Source organism: Trichosurus vulpecula, chromosome 1 (genome assembly GCF_011100635.1).
Source record: "Trichosurus vulpecula isolate mTriVul1 chromosome 1, mTriVul1.pri, whole genome shotgun sequence".
Taxonomy (NCBI): Eukaryota; Metazoa; Chordata; class Mammalia; order Diprotodontia; family Phalangeridae; genus Trichosurus; species Trichosurus vulpecula.
The window spans coordinates 305,883,440-305,907,829 of record NC_050573.1 but is presented as its reverse complement, the minus strand read 5'-3'; the positions used below and the strand labels follow the sequence as shown (position 1 = coordinate 305,907,829).

General features: G+C 35.5%; 1 protein-coding gene across 1 annotated transcript; it reads right to left on the bottom strand.

Moving 5' to 3' along the window:
- Nucleotides 1-573: 573 nt before the first annotated feature.
- Nucleotides 574-24,328, bottom strand: SLC7A13 (solute carrier family 7 member 13). The gene is made up of 4 exons (XM_036765704.1): nucleotides 23,521-24,328; nucleotides 13,344-13,475; nucleotides 3,909-4,270; nucleotides 574-807 (listed from the first exon to the last, which is right to left on the bottom strand). Exons 1-4 carry the CDS (start codon nucleotides 24,200-24,202, stop codon nucleotides 574-576), a joined length of 1,410 nt encoding a protein of 469 aa, XP_036621599.1. The 5' UTR covers nucleotides 24,203-24,328.
- Between the last annotated feature and the right edge of the window lie 62 nt (nucleotides 24,329-24,390).

The following is a 24,390-nucleotide window of genomic DNA, read 5'->3' as shown; positions in this document are numbered from 1 at the left end:
TTTAGGAAAATCCTTTTGGCAGCTGTGTGGAGCATGGATAGGAGAGAAGAGAGACATAAGGAAGAGAGGCAAAAAGGATGCTATTTTAGTACTAAAGGTGATAGGTGATGAGGGTGTGAGCTGGCCCTGTGGATAGAGAAAAGGGGCCAGGTTTCAGAGATGGGAGGTAGAGTCAACAGGATTTAGCAAATGACTGAATATATAGAGGGAGGGAGAGTGAAGAATTGAATATGACACTGTGATTGTGATAACCTGCAAGAATAATGGTGCCGTCAACAAAAATAGGGAAGTTTGAAAGAGGGGTAGATTGAAGGAGGAAAGGTGTGAAGATAGTGTAATAATTCCACATGCGGTACTATTTGCCTTCTTTTAGGAAGAGGTCTGGTGGACTCCCATTCCAAGTAATAGACAGGTGGATTGTTGTGGTTTTCATGGATCATTCATTGTCTGACACACATAAAGAGCTGTGGATAGCTCCAAAACAGTAATTTAATAAGTCATTTTTTCAACAAGTGTTTAATCTTTGTTATATTTTTGTTGAAAATTCAGAACACTTTTTTGGTAAAGTTATTTCTATTCCTCAGACCCATCAGGGGGTGAAATATTCAACAGCAATTGCAAATAGCAAGTGACTTCATTAAACCAACCAAAACAAAACTTGAAGTGTACAAAAACCAGATATAACAAAAAGCTTGATAGAATAAAGCAAAGCACGTAAATATGGTACATCTTTGGAGATTGGATAATTGGAATCAAAACCAAGAGGAAAAACAGAATGAATGTTCCTAGTGCAAATGATAAATGTACCTGAGGATGAAAAGAAAAATAATGTTAGATATGACTAAACTTTGCCCATATAGAAGCTAGTACAAGAAATTTTAAAAACAAAACTTTTTCTTCCTGAGCATTTCTCAAGGTCAGAGGGAATGATCATAATACCACCTGTGTAATCTTGAGCAATTTTACTTAACTTCTCTGGATCTCAGTTTCCTCATTTATAAAACAAGGAGACTGGACTAGATTGTCTTTGAGGTCCCCCTCAGCTCTAAATCCATGATGCCATAATCTTAAAATATGTGATTCTCATTTTCAGTTCTATATTTAGGAAAATGAGTAAATAGAAACTAAGATACTTGTAAACTAATAGAATTCAAAGTAGAACAGTTTTCCCAACTTCCGTCTTTCTCCGTCAGTTCACACTATATGCTCACTCAAAAAAAAATATACCTGTGACCCCCAAAGAATCAAGATTATTCTTCAGCAGGTTTGATATAAAATAATTATTTATCATTTCTGACTTACTTTACTAAAACAGGACAAACATTTCTGTTCTGAAGAATTAATGGGTACATTTTATCTATGATCCTATCTCAGGAAAAGAAAGGATTGTTGTTATCAGTATTGTCCAATGACTTAGATGCAAAATGACTGGTACATCCCTCTTCTTTTTCAGTACAAAAGATGCTGGAAAGAGGAAGCATCTTGTAGGGGAGAAAGAGCTCAAGATTTTGCCTCATATCTCATAACTGCATGTTTCCCTACTTTGGGAAGTTTGATTACCACAATCCTAATACCCTTCTCCACCTTCTGCATTATGACTTCTAAAACGAAAGATATTGCTTTGATTAAGGCTCCACTCGGAATAAAGGTGGAAGCCTCATCCATAGGAATCACACTTAGGCTGAAATTCAATGCAGTTCATTTCTATTAAGCTTCTTACATAATTACTATAAAATATTTTAAAAACACTCCTCATTAAGCAATTTGGAACTATGGCCAAAGGACTATAAAACTGTGCATGCCCTTTGATCCAGCAGTACCACTGTTAAGTCTATATCCCAAAGACATTAAAAAAAAAGGGAGGGGGGAGGACCTATATGTACAAAAATATTTATAGCAGCTCTTTTTGTGGTGGCTAAGAATTGGAAATTGAAAAGATGCCCATCACTGGGGAATGGCTAAACAAGCTGTGGTATATGATTGTAATGGAATACTATTGGGCTTTAAGAAATTACAAGCAGGATGATTTCAGAAAGACTTACATGAATTGATGCAAAGGGAATTGAACAGAACCAGGATGTTATACACAGCAACAGCAATATTGTTTGATGAAGAACTTAGCTATTTTCAGTAATGGTCCAAGACAATCCCAAAGGACTAATGATGAAGCATACTATCTGCCTCCAGAGAAAGAACTGATAATGTTTGAATACAGACTGAAGCATGCTATTTTTCATTTTCTTTTTTATTCTTTTTCTTTTATTCAAGTCTTCTTATACAAAATGACTAATATGGAAACGTACATATAGGTACATATCGTACCTATATCTGGTTGCTTACCATCTCAGGCCACAGGGAGGGGAAGGAGGGAAGGAGGGATAGAATTTGGAACTCAAAAATTTAAAAAATATGTTTAAAAGTTGTTTTAACATGTAATTGGGGGGCAAATAAAATATATTAAAAAATACTCATTTACTCCTGGATGGACAAAGATGGGGTGAAAATCTGTTTTTCAGTAGTGGACTTGGGTTTTTATCCTCTAAGTCAACATTTATTAAGTGTCTAATTTATTATGTTTATAAAGAAATTTATTAAGTGCCTAAGATATACAAGGCACTGAGGAGACAAAGATAAATAAACACCCCTGCCCTAAAGAAGCTTACATTCTACTAAGGGGACAACATGTATACACATTATTAAAAACAAGATAAGCTGAGAAAATAGAAAGCAGTAGCAGTTGGGAAGATCAGGAAAAAATTTGCCTAGTAAGAGGCACCTGAGCTAAGCTTTAGGAAGCTTAGGATTCTAATAGGTGGAGGTAAAGGGAAATGTCATTAGAAGTCAGGCTATACAACAGCTTGTAGATGGGAGAAGGAATTTGAGAAATAACCAATAAGACAGTTTGCCAGGAATGTAGCCTATGTGTAGGGAACTAATATCAAATAAGTGTGGACAGATGGCTTAGAGCCAGAGTGTGGCAGGCTCTACCCTACAGGTGAAAGGGAACCTGTAGAGATTTGGTGGGTATGTGTATGTGTGTGTGTGTGTGTGTGTGTGTGTGTGTGATGGTCAGACCTTTGTATTATTCAGATTATTCTGGCAACTAAATGGAAGAAAGATTAGAAAATGGAAACACTGGAAAAGCAGGGGCCCGTTGTTATTGTTGCTGTTGAGCCATTTCAGATATTTCCAACTCTCCGCAACCCCACTTTGGGGTTTTCTTGGCAAAGATCCTAGAGTGGTTTGCCATTTCCTTCTCCAGCTCATTTTACAGGTGAAGAAACTGAGGCAAACAGGGTTAAGTGACTTGCCCAGGGTCACACAGCTAGTAAGGATTTGAGTCAGGTCCTCCAGACTCCAGGCCCGGCACTGTATCCACTATAGTCCAGATGAGAGAGGACAAGGGCTTGGACAAGCCACATGCATGGAGAGGGGTGGTGGTGGATATTAGATGTTTTGTAGGTAGAATTGATAAGATTTGCCAATTAATTGGTTATAGGGGATGAGAGAAAGGAAAATATAAAGGATGACTTAGAAATTGAGAACCTGAGTGATTAGTAGGTTGCTTCTATGAGCATGGGAAGCAGAGATAAATGAATAGAGTTGCTTTCTTTTTCAACAACCATTATCTGCTTGTGTCCAACCCAATAGTACTCAAAATATCATCTATTTTTTTTCTGTTGAGCACTAATTCATATTTTTTACTAAGTTCCTTGCCCCTTATGTTAAATATGACCCATGCAGTATACATACCAAAAAACCAAAACATGAGGAGCCAAGGCAACATGATCATTAAATGGGTTTACAATGGTCTGGAAGGATTTAGCTTTTGTCACATATTAAATATACACATGAATTATATATAGAGAAAGAAGAAACAGAAAACTCACGTTTTCTGCATTCCTTACCTTAAAAGGTCTAGGTAAATTAGGCTCCTGGTATCTCAACTTAATTACACCTATTATGGTCAACATCATTTGAATTGATCCTGAGAAGCCTAGAAGGTTTATCAATCGGATTAAGTCTGAGGGAAAAATCATAACAGACGCAATGATGATTGTCTGAATCACAGGTAAAGCTGGACTGGAGTGGATGTTAAGCATAGAGTACAACAAAGGCATCTGCCCCTCTTGGCTTGCACAATAGAGTAGTCTTGATGATGAAAATATAGTAGATAAAAGGCCACTGAGAATTGAAGTAGAAACACCTATGGAAATGATCCACTGGTAGGAGGGAATTACTCTATCAGCCCATGTTATTGCGACAGCATCTATTAAAAAAACACAAAAAAATATCATTCAGAATATGACTGATTCAAAATAAAAATGTTTCATCAGAAAGGCATATCTTGACAGAAAGTAGTGATTGACACATGTATATGAAATCACAAAGTAGGTTGATTAAATATAGTGCAATTTTGTGTAAGAGATGGATATTACACATTGCTTTATATTTGAAGAATTTATAGTAGAGTAACAACCCCCTGATTCTTCCTAATTTGCTCTGTGATTTGAAAAGTCCCTGAATCAGCTTTGTTATTTTTTCAATTATAAAGTGAATAATAATCATAATTACAAAAGGAACAATAGTAAACTTCGCAGTATTTTCCTAGAATAGGGGCAAGTCTGAGGGAATGGACTTCATTCTAATCTAACTGCATTTCTCATAATACTAGGGTTCAGGGAATATCAATTATCAACATAAATTCCCAAGACTTCATTTCTCAGAAAGATGTTTGGACCCAGCATGATTATGCCAGAACGTAGGGACTGTGATTTTGTGACATGTCTTTTGAGAATCAGAAAGTTTAAAAAGCAGTAGAGAAGGAAGACAAGCTGAGGCTGCAGTTGGAATGAAGGAAAGGGAGTGGATTTATGTGGAGTAAGAATGATTTGTTGCTCCCAAATCTAAGGAATCTCATCAGAATCCAAGTAGAATTCTGGCAATACTGGAACCTGCAGAAATAAATGTTTGAGAAATGATAAAAAGGAACTGAAATGTGTGTTAAGATGGTTTGGGCAGCAGTGTCAAAGATGGATTGGGAAAGGAAGAATAGAGGCAAAGGAGCTTAGCAGGCTCTCACAATGTATTAGGCAAGAGATAATGAGGATGGAGCTAGGATGATCTCTAGCTTTTGTCCTTTACTTTCCATGTCCATTGCCATCATTCTAGTCCATCCCTTAATTATCTCACACCTAAATCATAACAGTAGCTTCCTAAGTGGAACCTTTCCCCTGGGCCCTATATCCTCTAATCAACTCAGTCCCTGATAGTCTTCCCAAAGTACCACTTTGTTTATTCCCCTCTTTTACCCAGAATTCTTTATTAGTTATCCATTAGCTGCAATTGTCTGAACATCTGTTAAAAACTCATGGGAGCAAAATTCTCTAAGACTCTTAATTGCAGAGTAAGTGCCAATCTGCATTGGTAGAGGCAGTTTCCATAATGGGAGTTTCCTATACCAGAGGTGTCAAGTTGCCTGGATGAATTGGGACCATAATACACCTGAATCAGATTAAAATGTAATTGGGAAATTTTTAATGAAATAAATAAAACTACGATAAAACACAGATATTATTACATTTAAAAAGTTTGTGACCCACACCTTATATATGGGTTAGTGGTCCTGTTTCTATTGGAGTTTGATACCCCTGCCCTAAACCAATTAAATAAAAAAAAATTTTAAACATTTTACGTTATACAAATTGTGATAAAGCGGAAGCAACATTCTCATTTCATTCATTGTATTCTGTGAATTCACCTTATGCTTTTAAACTAAATAACATAAATGCACAAACCTTACTATTTCTAGAACACAAGCTTTGTTTTGTAACCTATACTTAGTCTTCTAGAAATAGGCTGAATGAATTTTCTAAAGATAGATATTTCATCAAAACAATGCTGCCTTCACTTACCTGGTGCCCAAAATCTTGAATGTGCCCTTAGCTGAGCCACAGAAATCCTTTTCCAATTTCTCATCATCATATAAAGGAGAGCTTTGCTTGGATGGATTGTAAAGGGATCAATCAATCCAACAATCAATACACATTTATCAAGATCCTACTATATGCCAAGCACTATACTAAATGCTGGCGATACAGAAAGAGGCAAAAGACAGTCCCTGTTCCCAAGGAGTTTACAATCTAATGGCAGAGACAACACGCAAACAAATATATACAAAGCAAGCTATATAGGACAAATAGGAAGTAATTAACAGAAGGAAGGCCCTAGAATTAAGACAGGACGGGGAAGCCTTTCAGTAAAAGAAAGCATTCTAGTTGGAACTTAAAGGTAGGGAAGTGAATAGGTGTAGTGGGGGAGGGAGAGCCAGAGAATAGGCCCAGAGCCAAGAGATGGAATGTCTTGTTTGTCAAATAGTCAGGAAACTGGTGTCTCTGGATGGAAGTGGGAGCATAGAGATGGTAATTAAATCCGTGGGAGCTGATGAAATCAAGTGAAGTAGTATAGAGGGAGAAGAAAAGAAGGCCCAGGCCAGAACTCTGGGGGATACCTCGAGTTAGAGAGTGTGATCTGGAAGAGGATCCAACAGGGGAGAAAGACAAGGAGCAGTCAGGTAGGAGGAGAATCAGGAAGGGAGTACCAGTATCTTCTGGGGTATCTATCTCTCTCTCTACCATCTCTTTTATGTAGGTTAGGTTATTTCTTTCCCTAAAAGGCAAGGTGACTGTTCTCAGGACTTGACTGGCCCAGAGGCTAAGACTCAAGTCTACCCTAAATTGACTTGGTCTTCTGATGGCCTCAAGCCATATTGATTGGTTCCTGGTTGCCGAAGGGCATCAAATGATCGCTCTCTTCCTCCCCTTCCCCCATCTGGAGTCGGGACCTTCAGACTCAGTCCCAACACACCTTGCTAGTCTGACAGTTTCTCTATACAGGTAAGCGGGCTAATGCATCCATGCCAAGTGTTATACAGGGTGTTCCTAAAGTCTGGACACATAGGCAAAAATGCATATTTTCAAGAAATGAAACAAATGAAATTTTCAACATTTTATTTAATTGGAATATTAGCAAATAATATCTTCAATATGATTTCCATCATTTGTGATGCAAAGGTTGATGAGCTTTGCAAGATTCACATGAACTCAATGCAGTAGCTCCACATCGCTGTCAATTTAATCACATTCACTCTCTATGTGTTCAATCAAGTGTGTTGCATTTGTGATTTTCATTGAGTACACCTTCTCCTTTAGCCTACCCCAGACAAAGAAGTCGCTGAACAACACAGAGTCTTTGGTGAAATGGTTAATGAGATGTTAATGAGATTTCCTATGTGTCCAGACTCTTTAGGGACATCCTGTATATTTGTTGAGTACCCTTTTTTTGAGTTAACCTTTTATTCACTATTGAATGACAAAATTATCTCATTTCTAATTTTGGACCTAAAATATAACTGTCTATATTCATTATCATTCTGCTTCTATGATAGATGAATAGACAAAGAATCTGATAAATAGCCTTTTTAGATGTACTTTCCTGGCTAAAATTCCTTTAAAAATGAGAAATAATTTTTAAAATGTATCCCTTATTTACAGAAAACTAGTATGTGTTTTTTTTCTATCAGTAAATTATTAGAAAGGAAATAAAACTCAAGTTATAAATATTGAAGTTTTGGTAGAGAACAAGTTTAGAGTGGGAGTGAGGTAGAATGTGAAGATAGAAAGGGATGAGTTGTTTGGTTTGCCTCGATTAGTGCTGATATATGATAGATGGAATATATACATACTCTCATATGTTGAAGCACTAAATAATCATATTAATGTAACCTAGCAAAACACTTTGTAAAACCTAAAGTGCTATATAGTTAGCTATTATGATTTCATGACAACTTCTATGCTAACATTTTATTCTATATTTCTGTGTCAATATTAATTACAGATGTTAATTTTCTTTTCCTGCTTTGTATCTCACTTATAGGTATCAACATTATATTTGTATCATATAAGGAATTTGTTAGTAGCCTTTCTCTATTTTTGCAAAAACAATTATGTAATATCTAATATTTTTTGAATTGATAAAATTTTCTTGTGAATCCATCTGGCTATGGGATTTTTTCTTTGGGAGTTCATTTATGGCATGTCCAATTTCTTTTTGTGAGATTGTTATTAAATTTGTCTATTTATTGTTATGCTAATTCAAGTATTTTCTATTTTTGCAAATATTCATCTATTTCATTTAAATCATCAGTTTTGTGGCCATTTGATTATACAAAATGGTTTAATAATTTCTTTATTCCTTACTCATTTGTTATCAATTCTCCTTTTTAAAAATTTTTTATATTAGCAATTTGATTTTCATCTCTTTTAAAAAAATAAAATTAGCTAAGTCTTAAATTTTTATTTAGATTTTTAAAAATAGCTGTTTTATTTATCAACTTAGTGGTTTTTTTTCTTTCAATTTTGTTAGTCTGCCTTTCAGGATTTTATTTTTGTGTTTAATTGGAGATTTTTTAGATTTGTTGGTATTGTAGATTTTTTTTTAAGTTGCAAGTTCCATTTGTTATTCTTTTCTCTCTTATTAGTGAAAATGTTAGGTATATTTTCCCTTATGGACTGCTTTGGGTGTTTTTAATTGTATATTTCCTTCCATGATATGTTCATCCTTTCTCCTCTCTTTGTTCCTCTCTTCCCTCTTCACAAATAATAAGAGGATGGTAAAAAATAATGTGATTAACATTAGTGATATGTAATTGAATTAATAAAAATACTCTACTGTCTCTCTTCCCTTCCCCTCAACAAGAATTTGCTCACTGGTCCTTATTTCTTTCAATCTCCCTTTTGCAACCACCCTCCAAGGTTGAACTTTGTTTTGTGACTATTTCTCCCCCAACTCTACCCCCATCCCATGCCCTTCCTTCTCTTCCTCTTATTTCCATGTTAAATGTAATGTATTACTGCATCAAAATTTGCTGCATCTGCATGGTTGTGTGCTCAACCCTCCTTTGTCTTATTCAGAGCTTCAGAGGTGAGGTTCATATGATGCCCACTTCCCCCACACCCTTCCAAGTTTGTATACTTTCCTTCTCTTGCACCTCAAGCATAAGACACAGTAAGTTCTACCCCCTTCTTTCCAATTTCATCCCTGTTATATTCTTCCTGTCCCCCATTTTGTTTTGCCTCTTTGAACTATCAAAATAGAACTTTGTCGGTAGGCCTTTTGTCTTATTTAATTCCCATTGTGACTCTTCAGGATATTAAAATTTTGAAGGGATATATCTCTTTTCCTTCTACTAGAATATACTCATTTTATCATTGCTTAGGCCCTTCCAATTTGCTCCTTACTATGGTTCCTTCAAATTTTAACTCTTTCTTCATATTTGAACTTTTTTGGCTGCTTGCAATATTTTTTTTTGATGTGGAAGCTCTAGATTTTGACTATACCATTTCTAAGATTTTTCATTTTGAGATTCCTTTAAGGAGATACATGGTAGATTTTTTTTTTTTTGTAGTTTCATTTGCCCTCTGGTTTTAGTAAATCTGAACAAGCCTGGGAAGGAGAATGATGTAGAGACTGAAAAAAAAAACCCAACAACTTAACCAACTAACAAACCTTCCAGTCATTTTGGAAGAGAATTTAACTGTTTCTACAACAGAAATAGATTAAGTGCTCTCCTCTTTCCCTCCTGAGTAAAGTTTCCAGTAGTTTATTGATTTAGATGATTATTCTTTCTTGTGTAGAATGAATGAATGTTATTAAAAGTGTTTTCTGTCATCTTTATCTGAGTCTTTTTGCACACAAAGAGACCTAGATCTACTTATGGAGAAGAAATAACCTTTAATCCATGTAGAGTCCCTTTAAAAGAGAGGAATTTTTCAATAAAGAAACTTCTCTGAATTTATTCTTACATAGTTTGAGAAGAACGTCTTCCTTCTACTTGGCCTGGCCAATCAATAAAAGGGAAGTAGAAGAAACAAGTAATAAAGGAAGTGATTTCCCCCCTCCTATTTGCAAGATTTTTGCATTAAATTTATTATTCTAAACAAATCAGGCATAGCCTTTTTGAATGTGGGTTTCCAAATTATCATTAGGGGGATATTTGATTGCTTTACATGCAGAAAATCCTAGTGAATTTTTTTTTTCTGTATGCGTATTCCTTGGATCATGAAAATGACTTGAAATTCTGTAGAATTTGTGTGCAGTATACATTGCCTCATTTGTTTAAGCTTTTGAACTTATGAACTCAGGAAACTGGGGTGTCCCTAATTGTGGGATATATTTAGATAGACATGGTCTGGGATCTGGTGTACCCCAACTCCAGGGAGATTTCAATGTCTATGTTTGTTGGGGCTCTGCCAGGCACCTAATGGGGAAGGGGTAGGTAAGACAGCCATAGCTGAGCAATCACTTCTTTGCTTTCCTATCTCCAAGAGGGGTATGAGGCTAGACATTGACAACACGTTATATATTTGTAGTTTATAGTAGTTTATATTTGTAGTTTTGTATTTGTAGTGTATATTTGTAGTTTAAAGATGTGAAGCTCTTTTTGTTTCTTAAATTAAATTTTTTCCTTCAATTAAAATCTATTGTCTCTTCATTCCGTGTTCCCCAACCCCCATTGTAAAAGAAAGGAAAACAAAACTTTTGTAATAAATATGCATAGTCAAACAAAGCAAATTTTCACATTAGCCATCTCCAAAATGTGTGACTCTGTCCATCACCTCTTTATCATATGACAAAAGTGAGTGGCACATTTCATTATGAGTCGTGTGAAATGGTAGTTGGGATCACTAGAGTTCTTAAGTCTTTCAAAGTTGTTTGTCTTTACAATATTATTGTCGTATAAATTGTTCTACTGGTTCTACTCACTTCAATCTGTATCAAGTAATACAAATCTTCCCACATTTCTTCAAAGGCATTCTTTTCATCATTTCTCATGACACAATGATGTTCTATTACATTTATACACCAAAATCATTCATCTTCCCCACATTAATGAGCAGCCCCTAAGTTTCTAGTTCTTTGCCACCACAAAACAGAATTGCTGTACATATTTTTGTACCTGTGGGTCTTTTCTCTTTTTCTTTGGCTTCTTTGGTAATGGTATTGCTGGGTCAAGGATATATGTAGAGTTTAGTAACTTTTGAGGTATATTTCCAAATTGCTTGGACCAATTCACTGCTCTTCCAGCAGCATATTAATGTGTCTGGTTTCCACAGCCCCTTCAACCCTAGTCATTTTCCCATTTTGTCATCTTTGCTAATCTGATAGACATGAGGTAGAACCTCAGTCGTTTTAATTTATATTTCTTTAATTATTAGTGAATACGAAGCAATCCATATTAGGTGTTGTGTCCTTAATGTATAGTTAACAGAATGGGAAGATCTTTCCCATCCTTTAATAGGCCCATGTGACCTCCCTGAGTCACATGAGTACGAATCACATGGAGCCTGTGGTGGGAAGAGCTTGGCAAATTGGTGGAGCAGGAAGTTGGAGTGAGTCAGAGCTGGGAGAGAGAAGGAGGGAGTTGGAGCTTGGAGAGAGAGGAGGGAGAGAGACAGAGCAGCAGCTGGCATGAGTGAGTGAGAGGGAGTGATTTTGCTTAGGGGAGTTTGTTTGTGAGAAGGCTTAAGGGAGGGAAGGCTTGGGAATAGTGGTGCCCCCTGCAGTGGTAATGTGTAGAGACTTCTTGGTTACTATGATGGATTTCTTTATTACTATGATAGATTTGGCTTTCTGGTGTTTGAATAAATGTATTGGTTTCATCTTCCATGGAGAGAGTCTGTTATATTTTGCGATTCAGAAACATGCTAGCATATTCATAGCAGCTGCTGTGGGGATAGCATTGGTGCTACAGATGTTCAGAATAAAAGCCATTTGCCCTCTCCCTCTCAAGTGGAAAGAGTAACAGCTTACTCTCAGACTAGCTCTTTCTTATCCATAAAAGATACTCTCAGATAACAATCATATTTATCGAAGCAAACAGTAAATAGAAATTGGTAAATTTTACAGATTAAAGCAGAGTACTCAAAAGTAAATGGACTCTTGTACTTGAAGGCTGAGATTTTATCTCAGCTCTCAAGGAGAGAATGATCTCATTTGGGAAGTTCATTAGGAGCAGTCCATGGGAAGCAGGTGCTGAGCATCAAGGGGCATGTCAGGGAATCACATGTAGGAGATATCAGAGGCTTCTGTTTGCCATTCAAAAGTTTTTGCCTTCTCCCTCTCTCATTTCTCTTAGAACTCCACTTTTCTCTCTCCTTCTCCAAAGTCCCTCTTCTAACCTAAAATCACCTCTCCACATATGCCATAGGCAGCTTCATAGGCTGAGAGATCTCTCAATCAAGAATTACATCTCTTTCTGTAGAACATAGCACTACAGGGTTGTTCTAGGACCTCCCCAGCCCTCTAGATAGGAGTCAGATTACACCTGCACAAGTACACCAGACTAGCAATCGTTCTCTCCTGATTTTTTCTACTCTTCTCTCCCCCTTCCAATTCTTCTATTATTCTTCCAAGTCCTCATGAATACCTGTTATGACAAAGAAGGTATTTGTGGAGCACGAGTTCCCTCATACTCTACGTTGACTTTACTTATGTTATTTATAGTAGAAAATCATGCATTCCTTCAGTGCGACTTCCTCTTCTTTACATGCAGAATTTCCTAGTGAAATTTTTTTTCTGAATGCATATTCCTTGGATCATGAAAATGAATTGAAATTTTGTAGAATTTGTGTGTAGTATACATTGCCTCATTTGTTTAAGCTTTTGGATAGGCCCTCATAACAGCAAAGGTACTTTATCTTAAAGTAAAACTGTGTTGGACTAGGCTTTATGATAAGGAGCTTAAGCGCTAGAACACCCTGCTCCCCACCCCCCATTAGAAGCATGTTTTCCCCATTTATCCTTTTCTATTGTTTTAATAAAGTTCTTTTTGCTACTTCATTATAGCTCTAATTCCCTTGGTATTCCAATGATCCCTCAACTTAGACTCTCTTTATCAGCATAAGTAAAGCATATAGGCTTTAAATGGTAGATGTGTAAGAGTTTGGGACATAACTTTGGACACCTTCCTTTTTAAAATTTCTGCTGGTGCCCAATCATCTGCTCTAGTTCTTAGCCGTTAACATATGCATTCACTCAATATCTAAAAACATGCGTGTGCCATTGTTGTAGATTCTAGGAAACTTGCTAAGATAAACATAATTTGGTCCTAGTTTTTGAGGTGCTTACACTCTAGTGAGAAAGATAAGCAACATACACAAATAGTTATACTACAAGATAAAATTCAATTGCATAGAAAGTATAAACAAGGTATAATGAGAATACAAAATAAGGAGAGATCACATCCAGCTGTGAGAACTCTTCTCAGTTACCTAGAACCATACCTGAAGCGATGATTTCTTCAGGAGTTAGAACAGTCAGGTAGGAAATATTAACCAGAAGGTAAAGTATGGTCACCAAGAAAAGTGCAGTGAATATGCATCTGGGAATATTCTTAGCTGGGTTTTTTACATCTCCTAAAATAGAGAAAGAAAGTCATCATAAAGAGCATATTTTATCAAACATACTATTTATAAGATATTTCCTTATGATGTATAAGAAAAGGAAAGAAAACAAAAAAGCCTTATTTTTTTTGTTACACTTGTGATTTCATATTCTTAGAGCACTGTTCACAGTCAAACAGCCATTATGTGTCAGAGGCTGGACTTGAACCCCAGGTCTTCCTCAGTCTGAGGCCAGTTCCCTATCCATGGCACCTCTCACAGTATATAGACAAGTTAAATCTTGTTAAAAATGGAAATTATTATTGTGAGGAGATATTCACTTCTCTCACCCCAGATTCTTTAAAGTAGTAATTTCAAACTCAAATAGAATTAAGGACCACTAAATATGTAAGGATCCCTGTGAACTGCATATTGACTTAATTTCAAAATGTAATGTTATCTATATTTTATTGTATTTTTTTACTTATTTTGTTAAATATTTCTCAATTATATTTTAATCTGGTTTGGGCCACACTCAGGTGTATTGTGGGCTATGTGGTTGATGCCTCTGTTCTAAAGCACAGGCATCTTAAAAATATGCTATTAGATATGCGTTCTAGTTGTGTAGTCTGCTAGGCGCCATCCTGACATCTGGGCAGCTCTTGCAAGTCCTTTGATCCTTATTCTTACTTGGAGAAACACAGACTATCAGAGCTGATAGGTAGATAGATAGTTAAATGGATGGATGGATGGATAGGTAGAACATTTATCTTTACTTACTAAGTGCCACACTCTGTGCTCTGAGCCAGGGATAAAAAAGCAAGAAAACAAAATAGACCCTACTCTCAAGGAGCTTAGACTAAAAGGGGAAGAGAAAATGTAATGGGGAGGGATTGAAAGTGGGGAGAGGAAAGAGTTGAATGGATTCAAGGCAGTAGTAGGTATAAAGGCTGATCAGATTGGAGAGTGAGCAGGAAGTGAAGTCACCAGCATAATTAGGACTTTTCAAGATATGATTATACCAAGCAAAGACTCTCTCACCAAACAGTGAGGACTCCTCAAGGTGAAGTTCTCTCCCAGAGAAACCCATTTGTCTTCGATTATACCCACATTCTGGACAGGTAGCATGTTAGAAGTTATGACCTCAGCTATCTTGCTCTAGGTTACTCTGACCTGTGATGGGACTTGGTGATTATGTCAGAGCTGCTTTGGATCTGATGTTCCTGGTGTTGCTGCTGTTTATCATTGCTGTTTTACATCAGAAGAGATACTATGAATGGCCTTACTTATTGCTCCAATGCTTGAACTGCACTTTTTCAAAAGACTTTTATATTGCTTCACATTCTTATCTTTTTATTATTTATATCAATTTCTTCTTCCAGTGCAGCTTATACTAGGCTTTCCCCCAAGGTCAGAATTGTCTTAAGGAAATTTAAAGTGGTTGTAGGTTCCTTGGTAGATTTTTTTGGATCTGTTCACCAAGAGTGAGATGTGGTAGGAACAACAATGATTTTGTTCAGGCTGGTTTCTCTTTATGGAAACTCTCTGTACAATTTGGTGAATTATACAGAAGGGGACTAAAAAGCCTAGCCTATGGGGAATTAGTGTTCCTGCTTTCTTCCAGTGTTCCCATTGTCCTGTAGAAAACCTTTCTGACGCAGTACTGCTTCTCTGCTGAATGTGGAGCAGGGTAGTTTTGTGTGTGTGTGTGTGTGTGTGTGTGTGTGTGTGTGTGTGTGTGTGTGTGTGAATTATATAGTTTTAATCCTATTGAAAGAAGTAAATTATTTTTATTGAGTTTTATGAACTATCAGTATTCTACTGCATTTGAATACAAAATTTGAATCACTTGACTGATTTTATCTCTCTCTCTCTCTCTCTCATCTTTCTATCTTTGACTTTCTTGGCCCAGATGCCTAAAAGTAGAGTCTCTAGATTGAAAGGAAAGCAGATTTTATTCACTTTCTTAGCATAATTCCAGGTTGTTTTCCAGAATGACTGGACTAATTCATAATTCTGCTAACAGTGTATTAATGTGTCTACTTTCCATAGCCCTTCCAATATTCACTATTCCCATCTCTTGTCATCTTTGACAATTTGCTAGATACGAGATAAAACTTCAAAGTTGTTTTGATTTGCATTTCTCTTCTAATCAGCTATTTGAACAATGTTTCCTACACTTTTATGCATGAATGCATTTTATTTTTGTTATGTTTATTTTAAAATAATTTTATTGATGTCTTTTATTTTGACATCATCAAAATTTCTCCCAGTATTCTTCTTCTTTTTCCCTCCTAAAGTTCCATCCTGTATAACACATTATTTTAAGGAGGAAAAAATCAGGAAAGCCAGCCAATACAACAAAAAAGTCTGAAAATATATTCAATGTTCTAAACCTGTGGATCTCCTAAATCTGCAAAGGAATGGAGTAAGAATATGTTTTCACATCTCTTCTTTGTGGCCATGCTTGTTCTTTCCGATTTTTTTAACATCCACTTTTGATTATTTTATGGTTGTTTCATACAGTTTTTACAAATTAAATTATATATACATACATATATAATTTATATAAACTAAATCAGCAAGCTTCTATCTAATCCTAATTGAATTAATTTTGTTTGGGAATGTTTTTCAATTAAATAATCAAAATTATCTATTTGATCTTTTCTGATTGCCTCCATCTCTTAACATTCTCCTTAGCCATAACTATTGAAGGTACCCAATTTGTTTATTTTATAATTATTTTATGGTATTATATTTAATATTTAGTTTATGTATTTATTTTTTATGGGCCTAATAAAAGTCTAAACAATTTTTACCCAATAGTTTTCTAGTTTTCTCAGCAATTCTTGTTAATGAAGGAGTTTTTTGTTCAAGTAATTTATGCTCTTGGCTTTATCAAATGTTTAGTGGGTTCAATTTTAAGAAATCCTTCCTTTTCTAGTCTCATTGATCTATTTTTTCCCATTTTTAAACTACTACCAAATAGTTTTTGATGATTACTGGCTTTATAGTATAATCTAAGAGCTGAAGATACTATTCCCCTTTTATCTCAACCATTTTTTATATTCTTTCTCTAGAGATCTTTTGTTCTTTGAAATTAATTTTTAGAAGGTATTTTGTCTGGTTCTATAACATATCCCTTGGTAGTTTTATTGGCATAGCACCAAAACTGTAACTGAATTTTGATATCATCATTTTTATTATATTGGTGAAGTCCAACAATGAGTACAATATTACTTCACAATTATTTCATTAGCTTTCTAATTTTTTAAGAAGAATTTCATAATTTTATTTGTATAGATCTTTAGTATTTCTTAAAAGACTGACTCCCAGATATTTTTGTACCTTGTAGTATTTTTAAATGTAACTTCCTCTTCTACTAGTTCCTTTTGGGTTTTATTGTTATATGTAAATTCTTTCGATTTTTGTATGCTAATTTTGTATCCTGAAAATTACTTATGATATTAATTGTCTCAGTGTTAGCTTCTTTGCTGATTTTTTGAGGTTTTCTAAGTAAAACATAACATCATCAGCAAATTGGGATATTTTGTATCTTTTTTAAAAAATAGTATTTTATTTTTTTCCAATTACACATAAAGACAAATTTTAACATTCATTAAAATTATTTTAGAGCTCCAAATTCTTCTCCTTCCCTCCCCCCTTCTGCAAATAGTGAGCTTTTGTATCCTTTTTGCCTATGTCCATGCCTTTAATTTCTTTCTCTTGTTTTATTGTTATTGTTAGAACTTCTAAAACCATGTTAAATGATAGTGGGGAAAGAAGATGTCCTTGCTATAGTCTTAAATTTATTGGGAAAACAGCTTGTGTTTCCCCATTGCATATAATATATTTTTTTAGATTTAGATTTTTTATCATACTATAAAATATCCTTCTGTACATAGATTTGCTTGGGTTTGAGCTAGTTACTTTTCTTGTCTTCTTAAGCTCAGCTCCCCTCCATACTTTATTATCCAGCTGTACTGGCCACCTTACTGTTCCCTGAATACAACACACTATCTCCTGTCTCTGTGCCTTTTCAGTGACTTCTCCTAAAGCCTGAATTGCTCTCTGTCCTTACCATTGCCTCTTAGTTTTCATAGCTTCTTTCAAGTCTTAACCCAAATTTCACTTTCTTCAGAATGTCTTTCCTAGTCCCCCCAGCTGCTAAAGTCTTTCCATGTGAAATTACCTTTCCCCTACCCATTATATAACTTGTATGTACTATGTTATTTACATGTTGTCTCCATCATTAAAATGTATGCTTCTTGAGGGAAGGGACTATTTTTGCCTTTTTTGGTATCTTTAATGCTTAGTACAGTGCCCAGTACAGGGTACAGGTTTAACAAATGTTTGACTGGCTGTACTTGTCAAAGGCTTTTCTTTTTTTGATACAATTACCTGGTTTTAATGAATAAGCAATAAAGCATTTCTTAAACCTTTACTGGTTGCCAAGCATTATGTTAAGTGCTGGAGATAAAAATACAAAAGCATTCTAATTGCAGAGAGACTGCATGTAGGGAAGTGGTGTCTAGGAAATATCTTAAGTTTTGTCTGGTGAATTTGTTCTTAATGTGATTATTTATATTGTTTTCCTAATGTTGAAACACTCTTATATGACTGGAAATAATGAATATTTTCTGTGATAGTAATAGGAGTGAGAATCTAGCCTTATTTGATACAGGGAACAAGGGATTACTGGCTAAAAAGAAGTCCTATGGATTGGACAATCCAAGTGACAAGAGACACTCTTGGGTTCTTAGTCTTAAGGAATTACTGCAGTATCATTTTTTGGTCGGAACCTTTAAGGGTCTGCTTTAGGAACATAGTATCATAGATTTGAAACTGGAATGGGCCTTAGTGGCCCCTCTAGTCCAACTTCTCATCATATAGACAAGGAGACTGAGGCCAAGAAAGGTTGTGTGACATTTGTGTGGGGGCAGTGCTTTTAATAAAAGTACTTATTTTTATTCTAAGCTTAAGAAATACCAAATGAAATGAGCATTTCCATATACAAAGCAAATAGAAAACAAGATTATATACAAAACTGTGAATTTTTGTTACATATAGCTTACTTTTCCTTTCAAGTATATATACATATATATTATACATATATATGTATATATATATATATATATATATATATATATAAAATTTTAAATGTATCTTTCAAAGTTGTCTTCCCTGCCTGTTCTCTTCTGTGTATTTTTTTTAATGCTTCAATGCTTCTCTTTTCTTTTGTAACCTGATAGCTCCCTTATTCTGCCATATAAGTGTCCTTCACAAAGGAAGGGGAGGGGAATAGCAGAATTTGTGGTCTTGGTCCCTGACACCAAGAACAATATTCTTTCTATTGTATTAGAACATCAAGGAAATCTGCTAAGAAAATCATTTGGGAGTAATTGTGCAGAGAAGTGGCCAGATTGCCCACGTGTAAGCTTGTATTGGGGCTATCTACCTCATTCTTGTTGAGTTTTACTATAGTATCATGTTTTCCCAGGATAAAGTCATCACCAGAAATTTCATTATCATGATGACTACTTCATTTGCTATTCCACAACCTCCTCAGTAATCTTAACTGCCTCTCCCCTCTGATTGGAGGGCTGGAGGTTGGAGTAAAAACCTCCTACCAAAGTCTCCCTTTATAGAGGGCTCAGAACTTTCCAGCCACTTACCTCTTCATTTCTCACTAGCTGTTCTTCTTGGTTCATGCTCCGTGAACATCATGTCCCCAGCAGTCTTTCCCCTCTCCCCCACTCTCATCTTCCTTTTGTGCACTCTTTCCCCATTAGATTGTAAGGTCCTGGAGGGAAGGGGCTATCCTATTTCGTATTTGTATCACCAGTGTTTAGTATGGTACCTGGCACATGGTAGGCATTTAATGAATATTTATTGAGTTTTTAAAAAATTTAATATTACAGCTACTACATATACAGTTATTACTAAGAAACAACTTGGCATAATAGGTAGAGAGCCAGCTTTGCTATCAACAAGATCTGTTTCATACACATAATTATCTACATGACTATCAAGAAGTCATTAAGCTCTTAGTGTCTCTGGCAACCTTCTCAGACTATCTGATTATGGAGGCAACTAAGTGGCTTAGTAGATAAGAGTGCTGAAGTTGGGGTCAAGGAAAACTGAGGTCTGTTTCGTCCTCAGACACTGGACTGTGTGACCTCTCTCTGCCTATCTTTTCTCATCTGTAAAACAGAGATAATTAATAGCGCCTACCTCACAGGATTGTTATGAGGATCAAATGGGATACCATGTATTGCACTTTGCACACCTTAAAGCACTATATAAATGCTAGCTATTATGAATTGACATTCTTTGTAGGGAGGAACCCACATCAATGAAACTGCAGGTTCAGATAGTTAAAATCACAGAATCACATAGAAGGAATACAGATCTAGGACAAAATATAGACTTTGTACAAGCAACAAAAATCATTTATTAACCAACCCAGCAGTTCTCAATCTCATGTTCTACATGGTGAATCAAAGGCATTGATGTTTTGGGATCTTCATTTAACTAGAGTTCTCTACCATTTTCAACAATTCAGATGTCAATTTCATTTTTAAATGAACAGACATCTTTTCTAAGGATTACTGGCAGTATTTATAAAAGTATACCCTTCTTTAAAAAGATTCTAAAAGCCTCTTTTAAACATTTTTGCACATACAAAAAAGAATATATTAACAATTACTGAACAAATGTTTTCCTTCAGCTACATAACTATAGGCAAAATTGTGATGTGGACCACATCTACCATTGGGACCCTCTTACCTCCATTTTCAGTGTCCTCTTATTTTTCCTGAATCCCAACTTCCCTATCTGAACCCAGATCTTTCCCTTGCTTATTATGGTTCCTCTTGGTATATTCTCATATTAATAAGGAACACTTGAAGATTAAAATTCTCTGATAAAGAGATATGTTTTAATGTTTCCATCCACTTGACAGGCAGTGGGAGAAATAGGCATATTAGGAATAAAATAACTACCTACTTGTATTATTACAGGATTTAATAATAATAGATGACATCAATATAGTGTCTTAAACTTTACAAAACACTTCGCATGTATTATTTCTTTTCATCTCATCCTTACAATAACCTGTGAGGTAGGTGCTATTATTGTCCCCATTGTACAGATGAAGAAACTGAGGCAGATAGAGATGAACCGACTTATCCATAGTCACATTGCAAATAAATATCTGAGGCAGGATTTGAACTCATGCCTTCCCAACTCCAAGTCCAGTGCACTAGCCATCTAGCTGCTTCTAATTTCAAGTTAGAACTGGAAGGTACAATAGTTCAAACCCTTCATTTTATGAATGAGGGAACTGAGGTCCAGCTAGGTAAACAGATTGCCCCAGGTCACATATAGTGTCAGTCAAATTGGGATTCTAACCAAAGTCCTCTGAATTATATGAACATTTAGCTACGTCTGTAAGTAATATTTCAAATCAAAATGCGATGATATAAAATCAGGGCATTTTGTCATTCTTTCTGCCCCCATCCTTATTTCCCTCTTCCCTCTAGACATGCCTTTCATTACTTCGGTGTAAGGGTTCTCTTTGCTTTAGGATTTGACTTATGAGTATCTTATGAGTGTGAAGAAGTAATATAATGGGTATATGTTCTAGTATCTTTTCCTAATGACTATTATAAACTTGTAAATGTCATATACTGATAAAAAATCAAATGAAGTGAGAAAAATGCTTTGTCTTGGAAGAAAGAAATAATAATTTAAATGAATTATGTAATAATTATAGATGACTTTTTTGGCTTTTATTTAAGTCACTTTTAATTTGTATTTTTATTCACACTTCGCAGTTTGAAATAATAATAACATATTGACATTACTTTATTCTTCATTTCATATATCTTTACTCAAATTTTGGTTGGTCTTATAATATGTTTTTATATGTTGTATATTATATGTTATATAATAAAATTAAATGTCTTTAGTTGTGCAGTAATTCTAGCAAAATGCACCATCCCTCCTTTTTATACAGAGAGCATAATTATTACTATGACTGCTCTAACATAGAAGGAGAGAGGAAAATGGATGATTTTCAGATGGGAAATAATCACCTTAATCTTTTGTCACATTTTTAAATTTTATTTACCCATTTCTCTTCTATTGTGAGTACTTTAGGTTGAGGAAAAACCAAGACCCTGTTTTTGTAGTTTTGAATCTCTCCTGCCACCTTTAAGTGGATGAAAAATATTCTTGAGCACTGCTCTTGTCCTTCTGTTCCAACCTCTCTCCCCACCTTGGCTCCCCATCTCTCCTCTCCCGCAAAGGTGATGGATAACTAAGTTTTGTGAAGGTAGTTAGAAAAGCTACAGTATTTCTAACTTTTTCTCATTGCTGGCTCAGCCATGAGCCATTACAGATTACATACAAAGCCACATTTACATTATATTGGCACTAAGATCATATTGGGGCAAAAGATGTATTTATTTTAAAATATTTTCTTGATGTCTTTTGTCTTTACATGTCTTTACATTTATTGGGGGATGGGGTAAGTCTTTATTCCTCTCTAGATTAAAAGCTTTCTTGTTACAACAATAAAAAACCCAGTAAAGCCAAAACATAGTATACAGTGCCAATGACACTTGCCAATGTCTTCTGTTCTAGTAGTCACCCATTTCTCTGCCATGCTGAATGAGTTATATTTCATTATCTGTTCTCTAGGTCCTTCAGTGACTTTTCCAGCATTTGGCTTCCTTTAGTGGTCTTTTAATGTACCTTGTTATAGTCATTAATTTGGTTCTGCTTACTTCACTTTGTATTAATTTACTGAAATCTTCCTGTTTCTCTGAGTTGTCATATTTGTTATTTCTTATTAAACAACAAAATTCTATTATATTCATGTAACACATTTTTTTCTAGCCATTCTTCAATTAATGGGCAGCTATGTTATTTTCATGTTTTGTTCATTTGTTTTCTATCACAGAGTGTTACTTTGAATATTTTGGTATATATTGGACCTTTAATTATTAATCATGGACTTGCTCGGGATATATGTCTGGTAGTAGAACAGAAACATAAACCTAGAAGGGCCCATAAAGATCATTAAGTCAGCCTCTCATATTTTACAGATGCAGAAACTGAGGTCCTCACATTCCTGGGAGGTAGGGACTATAGGTATTATTATCCTCATTTTACAGAGAAGGAAACCGAGGTTAAGTGATTTGTCCCTATTCTTACCTAGTAAATATCTGAACCTATTTTAAAACCTATATTTGTGCAGATGCCAAGCCTAACATTCTCCACTATGCCACACTGCTTCTCATTCTACCCAATGGTTTACCAGTGTATATACACACTGAGCAGATGTGTACGTGGCTAACAAATTATTATTATTATCAGCTAGCATTTATATAGCATCTACCATGTGCCAAGCACATATGTGTTTTGCAAATATTATCTCATTTAATCCTCAGAACAAGCCTGGAATGTAGGTGCTATAATTAACCCAATTTTATACTTAAGAAAATTGAGGCAAATGGAGGTTAAATGACTTGCGTAAGGTTGCACAGCTAGCAAGCATCTAAGGCCATATTTAAATTATGTTCTTTCTGATTGTAGGCCCAGAATTCTATCTGTGAATACCCCAGGTATTAGTATATGTTAGGAAAATCTTTAATTCCCCAAATCTAGACCGATAAGCAAGCAAGCAAGCAGCAAACATTTATTGAACATTAGCTATGATGTTTCACATATATATTCTATATAGCAGAATCCTCACCAGGGGTCAGTGGACTTGTTTTTTGTTTGTGTTTTGATGACTACATTTCAATATAATCAGTTTCTTTTGTAATCTTAAGTCATTTATTTTTTGCATTTAAAACATGATTCTGAGAAGAGGTCCATAGGTATCACCAGATTGCCAAAGGGGTCCATGGCACAAAAAGGTTAAGAATCCCCTCTCTAAAGTCAGATAAGAATATGCAAACCCATAGGCATGACAAAATTTCTTTTTCAGCATAAAACTCTTATTTTAGTAGCTTGACTATGTATTCATCTGACAAATGTTTCCCTTAAGATTTGAAAAAAAAATTACCTGCAATGGAAACCATTGCTTCCCAGCCTGTATATGCATACAATCCCTGGAAAAAGGCTTCTGGAATCTGAGAGATATTAGGAAGATCAGAACTGAAAGCATCCCCCAACCTGATTAAATTCTCCTTTCTTATCACCAACAACACAGCTCCATTTAGGGCAATAAGGCAGAGAACTGTTGTCTTCATCATTGTGCTGATTGTCTGAAACCAAGTTACTTTTTTCACACCTTGAACACCGAGGATTCCCAGAGACCACAAAATGGCCAAAGCCAAGCATTTTTTGGGTAATGTTGGTGCAGAACACCCAGGGTAGAAAGGTTGAATAACATACTCAGTCAGCAATAAGGTTCGACTAGCAATTCCTGCTGGTGTTGTAAAGAAACCGGTCCAGAGGCAGAAGAAAACAAATGGAGATCCCAGGGATTTTTTGAGGAAATAGTATTGAGCTCCACTTCGAGGGAAAGTTGTGCCCACCTCAGCATAAGTAAGAGCAGATATCACGGACACCACTGCACAAACAGCCCAGATGATTAGTGTGACGCCCACATGGAGGGAAGAATATTTCAGCACTCCTTTGGGAGCTATGAAGATTCCTGCACCTATTATAGTACTGAGTAAGAAAGTCACTCCATGAAAATATCCAATTGCCCTTTGGAGCTGTGTTTTGTTCCTTTTGTCCATTTCTTCAGTCCAGAGAAGTATTTTTAAAGTTTCTTCTGCAATCACTGTTTTGTATACTCCTTGCTGTACTTTTGAAATCTGTCCCAAAGAGCTCCCTGTAGTCAAACCATTAGGTCCTTTTGAATTAGCCATGTTATACTACATGAGCTTCATTTTATTATATTACTTGATGACTTAAAAATGATTAA